Below are 11,133 nucleotides of genomic sequence, written 5' to 3' on the forward strand. Positions count from 1 at the left end.
GTAGTACAGTAGTAATGTAATCTGTTTATATTTCATACACAAACCATAGAACATTAATCTATAATACAAATATACAATTAATTCCGTTGATTTTTTTTTTGACATATTCAACTGAATTATAATTAACAACCATTCAATTTCAAATTTAACCAGAATTTTTTGTAGGTACTCTAAAATCAAATAATTATTGGTAAAAATACTGATTTTTGTTTTATTTCCCCGATTATTGTAAAAAATAATGGGAATTTTCTATTTTTCTCTCAGAATTACCAATTATATATCAATAACCACCCTCAGGTTAGGTAAAGTGCAAATCGAATCAATTATTTTACTACTTACTTTTTACGTATATATATAAAAAAAACATGTCACTAACCATTATAAAATCTCTGCTAAAAATCTAAAATTCAAGCAGAAAAAATAAATTAACAGCTAAAAAGTTCTATATACTGTAGTTTGATTCCTAACTATTTTAAAACTTCAACTTAACTTTATATAGAATAACTGTTAATTTTACAATTCAACAAAAATTGTGTATTATGAAGGAAGATATTACAGTTACAAATTTGAAATTGCTTCCATAATTCAATATTTTTAAGTAGTAACTTTTGAATTGGCAGTAGTTGGCATACAATAAAAAAAATAAATGATGCTACAGGTTAAATCAGTTGGCATTTACTACATATAATGTTATTGACAATTTTTTTTTAAATAGAACAAATTAAAAATCACTCTTTATTACCTAGTATAAATTTAAAGCTGGTATTACAGTTGACCTTTTCAAATTTACGACAATTTAACAAAATACTTTTTATAGACCATAAATATGCTATTATTTAATTCTTATTATTTTATTAGAATAATAAGTATATACATATAACATAGGTAAATATATAAACATGAATATAAAAATAATTTAATCAATATTAAAATTTATAATATAATAATTAGAAAAGTTTAAATAAATGCATTAATATTTAAATTTTAACAATAAGTTGCTCAAATAAAATAATAATTAAAATTAATAATCTTTAAAATAAAAATAATAAAAATTGTTTTTTTTTTTTTGATACATTTTCTATATTGTTTTATTAATATTTTTCATTTTTGTTTAGTCTCATTATTCTTGTTTTTATCCTTACTATCCTCACTAAACAAATAACAAAATAAGTTTTATTTAATCATTTAATTTATATATTAATATTATTATTATATTATTCTACCTACCTAGTATCAAAAGTTATAAGGGTTAAATTTCCCTTCCTGGGTTAAAATTACATAAATCTCTCAAAATTTTGATTAGCTTAATATCAATTATAGTGGGTTTTAAAATCAGTTGTGGATCTTCAACAGTTCTCATAATTAAATCTTCAATCGCTGGTCGCAAAGCAACAATTGCAGCCGCAACTTTAACATCCATTCTTAGATATATCCTGTAACAGAAAATAAGATTTCAAAACTTTAAATCACAATTTTTAAAGAATACATAGTTTTTAGTTTTACAAACCAATCATCCAATACAATACAACCATCGGTATAATCAACTTTATGAGCACCAAATAATAAAATGTGTATAGGACTCACCATACTTGTGTTCATACACATTACACTTACCTAAAATTATTTTTAAAACAGTAATAAATGTTAATTATATCCAAAAAATATATTTTGATCATTAATTATTTATAAATCAACATTTTTAGAAAAAGTATTTTACTTCCAATGATGAATTTAAAATATGAATATATATATACTTAGTTTAAGTCAAGAATTAATTCCTACAACTTACTTGTTGTTCAAATACAAAAAAAGGTAACTGAAATCGATCACTTGATCCCACTACAGGACTATTTACAGAAGATTTACAAACAACAGCAAAATTCTGAGACTTTAAATTTACCTAAATAACATTATATAATACATAATAAAGTAAACCATAAATATAATTTATTATTATAAATATATTTTATCATATTTAAATATAATTTTAAAATTAATTTTTGTAAAGTTTTTATTAGTTATAGATAAAATATTAATATCCTTCAATACTTGTATTTAAACATATTGCATAATTATATAGTTGAAATAATATTTATTTTCTTATTTTTAAATTTAATGTAACTTGTAAACAATTTAAATATTAATAATATTTAAAGTTACATAATTAAGTTTGTAACTTTTGAAAAAAATAATTTTTCAGGATTATATAATTTATTATTATTTTATAATTAAGTTTACCTTACGCTTTTCCTTATGAACATAAATATTAGGATAAAATGCTATTACAAGGAGTGCCGATACCATATCTAACTGTGGCTCATCAGAGTTTGCAGTTTTACCAAAATCAAAATGTTTTGATTCAAAACAACATTTAGGAAAACCAAACTTCAAGAACTTATTTATTATTTGTTCCTAACAAAAAATAAATATACATGCATATCAACATACATCCAAGAACACAAATTTATTAATTTACTATTATATTAAATTACTTTTATATTGTATGTTGCTTTTAATACAGATGTAGATAACCCATTTTCTCCAAAATCACCAATGTCATTTGTATAATGACCATGATATGTTGATTCACACTGCATAAATGCATTTAAAAAAGCCAACTGATCTGAACAACGATTGCCAGAATAATAATGCTTTGCAGTGTTTTGGCCTTAACATATTAAATTAAAATAAATAATATTTTTATTTTTTTTTTTTAATATCACTAATTTTTGACACACCATTATCACCCAAGAATAAATCATAATTAGTTGAAGAACCAGCGGCTATTATACTTAATGATTCACCAAGCAATAGTATATTACCCAAAATCATCATTCGCCCAAGCTGTGGTTCTACAGGCAAGTCTGCCAAAATAAATCCAAGTGCTGTGAGGTTTCCATTCACATCAAGGCATTTCATTTCTGGAAAAATGACAAAATAAATATCCTGAATCAAGAGATAAATCAATTTATGAATAAATGATAAATTAAAATTATATTATATACCAATTTAATTTATTCTACTTTTATTTATTATCAAATTGTCTGTACTTTTTAAATATTTAACAATATACCTTTCAGCGTATCAATAACATGATATACAGATTTAGCAGGAGGTGGATCAATAGCTTTTTTCAAAAATGTATAAATATCACCCAAATTCAACAATTTTATAGTTAATCCAATTTTGTTCAAAGAACAATGGTTTAGTTCTGGCAATATATTATCATCCATTTTGTTGTATCGTTCCTAAAAATACATAAACCATTTATATAAGGATATTATAAATAATTTTACAATATCTGTATACCCCACATAGAATATTTATACTACTTTTCAATCTCCATTTAAAATCAACTTATCAATAACAATTCAAACAAATAAACACAAGTATTACCTTTGTGTATAAATTAAAACAGATACCCTCTTGAACACGACCAGCACGTCCTCTTCTTTGTACCACATTTACTTTTGATGCCCAAACTGTCTCAAATTTAATTACATTATTAATACATCTTACTATCTTAGATTTTCCATAATCAATAACAAACACAACATCATCAATAGTAATTGATGTTTCAGCAATATTTGTAGACAAAATAACCTAGAACACATAATTTGGTAAATAAATTGTATTATTCATAATCAAGTACAAGTATTTAAAAATAAGAATACAAAATTAAATAAAAGTAAAAAATGTAACTAAGTTTACTGAAACAGAACCGACCAAACATATCCTTAAATCAACAATTTTTAAAACAGAACTATCAATAAAGTTTTATTAATATTTAACAATTTCATAATTTAAAAAAAAAAATAATATAAATCTTTTTTTTGTTTTTTTTTTTTTAAATTTGGCTTTATTTGAAGAATTACAATCTATACAAAGTACAATAAGTAAAAGTAATAAAAATGTACACACAATTAACAAGAATAAACACATGAGGAGGGAGTCACACATTTGTGACACCTCTTTGTATATAAATATCTACAAATAGAAATTTAAATTCTTTAAACAGAATTATAATTTCTTTAAAACTTAATTTATTAATTACATTACTTACTTTACGCTTTCCAGGTGGAACAGGTTTAAATACTTTATGTTGTTGTGCATGAGATAGTGATGAATGAAGAAGCAAAATGGAACAGTTTTGAGCTAGACCAAATTTTTTTTTAAATTTTAAGTTAATGATTATTTATTTATTTCTATATGTACAAAGTATGTACACAATCAATTGAATAACTGTCTCTTATACTTCTTAGTTCTTAGTAATTAACTATTGACAGTCAAATCACTCTAATATAAATAAAAAATATGTCAATATGTACATTAAAAATGCTTAATTACATCGTATTGGTAAGACAGGTAGATAATGTAAACAGCTCTTACATTCTGGTCATTATTTAATTCACAATTATTCAGTCGAACTTAAACAAAAAAAATTATTTACCAATCATTTCGTTCTGTTGTAAATAATTATCGAGTTCTGAAATCCAAGCCCATCCAGGTAAAAATATTAATACAGCACCTTTTGTTTTTAAGTTATTTTCAATATGTTTTAACAGCAACTAAAATTATAATAATAATTAATTATTAGTCTTTAATAGTTTTAATTAATTACTAACTAAATTAATATATTTCTTACTTCAATAATTTTAAAATGTTGACTATCTTCACTGATCTTTGCAACTACTTCTCTAACTTTTCTAGGATAATTATCAGGAACTAATAAATTACAATTAACTAAGTTGTCTTTACTTTTTTTCTTAGTGCTCTTGATTTCTTCTAAAGACGGCGTATAGTTTATCATTTCAACAATATCTTCTAAAAAAAAATCTACGACCAAATAAAAAAATAAAATTTAAAAAAGGTCATTGAAAAATCTTAACCCTAGAGCACACACTTCACAGTTAAAAAGACCAGGCTTTTAGAAATTTGTTCAATGCTTTAAAAATCTGAAATATTAATCTAACCAAACCTAGGAACCTTCTAATTAGGTGATAAACTAAAATTAGATACAACTCCCAATTGTATAAAACTTGATGCCTGTACTATAGAAGGGGTCAACGTTAATTATCTATTAATATACGGTCTAAAACAGTATTTCCTAACTGGTGTTCCGCAGAAACTAAGGGTTCCATCAGCCGGTACCAAAGGTTCCGTGAGAAATTTTGGAAAATATAAATTAATTAATAATATTTTTGATACACATAGACAAGCTCCAAAAATTATATGGGGGTTCCGCAAAACGTTCAAGCTCCTCCAAAAGTTCCGCAAGTAAAAGAAGTTAGGAAACACTGGTCTAAAGGACTGTGTGCATACTATGATATAACCTTATATGTAAAAACATTTATATGAAAGTTTGATTTGTTTATATTAAGTATCAATAATTTGACAATTTGTATTTATTTAATAGCAATAAAATAATGATTATTTGAATTTATCGAGTTTTAATTGATATATTTCAATACACGGTCAAAAACCACTATATAACTTTTGCCCCCTCCCCTTGACTCCACTATTGTACATTTCATACAAAAATTAATTAATTTTTTATATATTTCTAGTGTCTAGTCACTATTCTATATTTAATCGGTCAAATAATTGTATTAAATAATAAAATATCTATTATAAGACATGAATTTTGCAAGGCACAAGATTGTATTATAGCTTATGAGTTATGATCAGTATGTTCAGTACCTGCTAATAATATAAATACTAAATAGCAAATAAACAATAATATATTTCAAAAATTATAGAAATAGAATGGCTTCTATCTTATGAAATTACCACTAAATAACTGCGAAAGGTATATTATTTAATATATAACCTTAACCTTTTACAGGATAGCAATTTCCTTCCACATCAATAACTGGACAGTTGTTAAAATATTTACTGAATATATTTAAATTAGCATTTGCAGACATAAGAATAACTTTAAGATCTTGATATTTTTGCACCATGTCCTTCAGAATAATCAACAAAAGTTCACAGCTAGCACGCCGTTCATGTATCTCATCCACAATAACATGTGTTATACCAAACAATCCAGTCTTTAATTTCCGTATCAAAATTTCTAAAGATTAAAAAACAAATTTACTTATATATTTTATTTACATACTTATATTAAGGGTACATATTATATTTTGTATAAAAAAAAACAAAATTGAAAATAGGTAGGTTTTTTTTTTTTTTAATTTAAAAATTTTAAATTTAAATTAAAGTGCATAAATACTTAAGCATATATTTTTAAAGTTGTAAATGTATTTAATATTGATACCAAGATTAGAATAAAATATATAACATGAATTATATAATTTACCAACTGTACAGAATAGAATTGCTCCAAAAGACTGTGGTACTATACTATCAAATCTAACTGTATATCCAACACTTTTTCCAATAGCTTCAGCTCTTTCAAAACTCACTCGGTTTGCAATAGAAATTGCAGATACCTTTCTTGGTTGAGTGCAGACAATATTACAATACGCTCCTTTATTTGTGTGAATAAACTCTTCAAGTATGAATTGACAAACCTAATTGTTTAACAATTATATGAAAGCGATATTACAAATTTGAAGACATTAAGTTAACTGACCTGAGTGGTTTTTCCACAACCAGTCCCACCACGTACAATAACTACAGCATTGTTTCTAATTATATTCAAAATGGTATCCTTTTTTTTAAATACTGGCAAATTAGATCGGTCTTTTATCCTTTTTTGAAATGTAATTGAATGTTGTTTTTTTTCATCAAAATCTTTTTTCATTTTATAACTTATCTCAGATAAAGGTTTCTATGAGTAAAATTTAAAATTTTACTATTAACATGTTAAAAATATTTCTGATGTTTATCAACAATTTAAAAATTAGCAGAATTAACAGCACTTACGGGATTATAAATCTTAACAGCTAACCACGGATTCCAATTTGACGCCGGAGGACACCATAGTACTACTTTAGAAGCATTAAATTGATTTAATGGTTTAAATGGTTCAATAACTTTGTCAAGAAGCAATGCTGTTTTATTTGAAATATCGGCATAATCCTAATATAATTGATAATGAATAAACATTTCAAAATACATTAAATTTGAATAAAATTAAAATTTAATAATATACTTGGTTTTTATCAATTATTGGTTTAATATTAAGATCTTCTAACAAACTATATATATCCTTCACCAGTTTTTTATTAACATTGTCAACATTAAATGAATTATGGATACAATTTAGTCTATCTTTTTTCACTTGATCACCTGAGTAACGTTCAATTAACCCTAATGTACATAAATTATTGACTAAAGTAACTTCACATTGTTGCATAACTGTTTTCTTTGATTTTCCGGTTTCACGTATAGAGATAGCTAAATTAAAAAATGATTTGATAAATATTATAATTTAAGTATATTTAAATAATTTATTTTACTTTCATTCAGTTTTTCAATAAATATTGACATACAAACAACAAAATTCCTAAAAAAAATTAATATATGATCAAACATTTACGTATAAAACAGAAAAATTAGTTACAAGTTAATTTACCTTCCAATAGTTTCAATATTTACTTTAATATTTGCTTTATCATTAGATTTAACAAATTCTTTTAATCTCTCGTAAGCGGTATCTACTGTCCAATTACCACAAACGACTGACTCCAAACTATTTAACTATGAAGAAAACATATTTTTGGATTCATATAATATTATGTTTAATACTTCTAATCCTTGTATTTATCTTAGCGCAACACATTGTTAATTACCTGATATTTATATTTTTATATTTACCTACCTTTTTAATTTTAGTTGAAACTATTTTAGAGTCATCGTTCTTTATTTTATTTTTTTTCTAATTAAATAAATAAATATCAGTAAATAAAAATAAAATAAACTTAGCAAATAAAGAATTATTATTTTGAATACCTTTGGAATAGTTGGAATTTCATTTTGACGTGCTAAATATAATACAATATCTTCTAACGCTTTTTTTCGAGCAATATTTTCATTTTCTGCAGTTCCAACACCTATATAGGTGTAATTTGGTACTCTTATTTCAAATTTTACATTTTGATCTTGTATACTACCTAATAAATCAACAGATACTTTATAATTTATCAACAATTTTAAATATTTAATTCAAAAATACTTATATAAAATAATTCTATCTAATATTCTAATAATCAATATCATAAATTACATTGAGTTCTATCACTTCTATCACTATCAATAAATTTAAAAATATAGATTAGTAATAGTTAAATAAAGTAGCTTCTGTATATTACTAGTTTTATTCCTTAAATTCACAATTTAAAATATTAAAACATAAACCTGGAAGAGTTAACAATTTTATACTGATATTAAATTTTAATATTATATATCCTGGGAAAAATTAGCTGAACTTAGATTTGTAGTAAAATAAGCAATGCGGCTAAGGTTAAAGTAATGCTACCGCAGTTTTTACTTTAATTATGATATCACATGGAAAATAAAAGAGTAAATTGATATATTTGAAAATCATAAACTTATTAAGTTTGGGTCACTTTAATAATATTCTATGATAAAAACAATTTTTTATAAATACTTTGATTGTCCATCTCAAACTATAGTATCACTTTTTTTACATATCAAACTATTTGAAAATATTAATTATTCCAAAAAATCACATAACCAATAAGTATTGCTGCCTCAAATGTAAGTTATGGTACTTTGTAGGAGGTACCTACTTCTGTTTAGTGTTTGGCACTTAGATGTAATTTTTATTTTTTATTTTATAACATACACGGGATAAACCTTTGAAACATAGTATGTGTATACTTATGTATACATAGATAATTACAAAAATTGACATTAAGGTAATGAATATTAGTGGAATCACTTTAATTCACATTAGGTACTTATTAGTTATTATAAAAGGAAACTTCCGTATAATAATCATTAAACAAATTTGAAACAATTATGGCTATTTAGAGGTGATCATTAACAGAAATAAATTATTTTCATTTGACCGTTATAAAACTTTAAAAAATATGTAATACTTTGTGGAGCAGCATTAAAGTCAAAATCATTTATAAACAAAATTGCTAATTTGATTTTACAATCTTTTATAGTTTATTATTTTTTCATTGTTGTTATATTTTCATAATTTAAGCCTGCGCACTCACACTTTTTTTTCAGTTAAAGTTAAATGTTTTCATTAATCACCATATACCATACATTCTGAAATACTTTTAACTGACTGATAAATAAAACATTTTAAAAATAATTTAGCACTTTTATTGACACCTTTATGTGATCATTATTTAATGTACCAGCCATAAAAAGGTATTCATGTATTTTTCTAATAACACTTAAACTTTATAAGATCAAAAGAACACGTCAACTCAATTATACAGAAGACACTGTTAACAAAAATCGTACAGTGCATACCCATTAATCAACCGTCTATAATAAAAATAATAATAATATAGTATATTATGTATATTTCGTAATACCGGTTATTTTATATTGTGGTTTTAAGTTGTTTTTTGAACACCATTTCATAAAGATTTCATACAACTTGGCTACTTTTGAAGAATGAGCAGACGTTGTACTTCCAGTGGATAGTTTTGCCATGGCAGATTGCAAGTCCATCTTATTGTAAGTACAATAGGTATTCGGTCAAAAATACAAAACTGCGATCGAACCAATGGACGATACTGAAATAAACCGATCACGATTTAAAATTGCGAACCTTTTATATTTTATAATGGAAATATTTCACAAATAACGTATTTCCTTTGATCCATGGACAGTGGATGGGTGAAATCAAAACAAATCGGTCGAAAGACGCCACACCGGCGGATACTGTAATAAGTAATAACACTAATAACGCGTATTTTAGGCACCAACTAATGCAGTATGCACCATGTAGGGAATAGGGATTTACGCACAAAACGAATACATTTAGCAACATTTTTTAAACTAAATATAATAATATGATAAAAACATTATAAACACGTCATACAGATACCAACATACTGATGTAATTTAGTGATTTCCACGCGAAATATAATTTTTTTTATTTTAAAATAATATTTTACCATCTGTATCCAATATTTTAATACAATAAGTAAATTTTGAAAGCTTAAAGTAATACTACAGGACTTGTGGACTTGTGTGAGGGGGGCGTCCAGTGACACTACTTCAAAGCACGCGAAATATATAATTATTTTTAGATAATATTATACAAATATATTAAATTATTAATTCATCATTGGAGTTTGGGTTTAGGAAACGGTGGTACAAGAAAAATAATAATTTTAGAATGGCAGAAAAAATTGAAATGAAGGCGATGTCGCGTTTGAGGTTTGTCAACTAACACCGATGTCCGATACCGGTAAAATGTCAATTTTTTTATTTATAGAATGCAAACTCGACGCGGTATAATAGATGATACGCGAATACGCGATATACCAAATTTTATTATTATTATTATTAAAATAAATTATTTGGAAACTCAGTCACAGAATACGAAATATAATACGGGTTACGACTTGCGGCCGAGTTACGGGAACTGGTGTTTTGAACAATAGTTTTTTCATCATTAATATTTATCGACTGTTTGACGTTTTGAGTTTTGGTCCTAAACCCGGTATAAATTCATATAAAAAAAATATGGTCAGGCGAACGGCGGTGACGACCGCTGACGCTGCGAATAATTCTTAAGAAGACCAGAAGACGAAACAGCTGTCTATTGTATCAAAAACAGTGCGTTCGTATTTCAAGTGCTACGAAGTTATTAATATTATTATTACCTTTAAATTTAAATAATAGGTACACTGATTGATAGCTGATTAATTTTACTGTGTTTTGTTGGAATCAGATTTTTAAATAAAATCTGTTTTTTTAAATTATGTACAATTTAATATTTATAAAACACTCTTTTGTTATGCCATAAATCATAACGCTCACTTGAGTTGTTAATGCTATTTTAAAAAATCTGTTTCTGACAAAACAGAAAAATTATCAACTTTTGAACAATATTTTACTTAAGTGTGTACCTACTATTATTAAACTTAACCTTTGAAATACGAAAGATTTTTACAAAAATGTATATATAGGTATATCGTCCCCTATATAATTCTGGTATTCAGAAAA

General features: G+C 24.8%; 1 protein-coding gene across 1 annotated transcript; it reads right to left on the reverse strand.

The window, feature by feature from the left end:
• Positions 1–1,114: 1,114 nt before the first annotated feature.
• Positions 1,115–9,898, reverse strand: LOC113557401 (dosage compensation regulator-like). The gene is made up of 22 exons (XM_026962895.1): positions 9,489–9,898; positions 7,921–8,081; positions 7,790–7,846; positions 7,544–7,668; positions 7,428–7,474; positions 7,121–7,365; positions 6,892–7,047; positions 6,599–6,796; positions 6,323–6,536; positions 5,837–6,076; positions 4,646–4,836; positions 4,451–4,568; positions 4,064–4,155; positions 3,397–3,603; positions 3,074–3,248; positions 2,739–2,921; positions 2,493–2,668; positions 2,239–2,412; positions 1,790–1,900; positions 1,508–1,614; positions 1,228–1,433; positions 1,115–1,150 (listed from the first exon to the last, which is right to left on the reverse strand). The coding sequence occupies exons 1-21, from the start codon at positions 9,625–9,627 to the stop codon at positions 1,250–1,252; spliced, it is 3,300 nt and encodes a 1,099-aa protein (XP_026818696.1). The 5' UTR covers positions 9,628–9,898; the 3' UTR covers positions 1,115–1,150; positions 1,228–1,249.
• Between the last annotated feature and the right edge of the window lie 1,235 nt (positions 9,899–11,133).

This window comes from Rhopalosiphum maidis, chromosome 3 (genome assembly GCF_003676215.2).
Source record: "Rhopalosiphum maidis isolate BTI-1 chromosome 3, ASM367621v3, whole genome shotgun sequence".
Lineage (NCBI taxonomy): Eukaryota > Metazoa > Arthropoda > Insecta > Hemiptera > Aphididae > Rhopalosiphum > Rhopalosiphum maidis.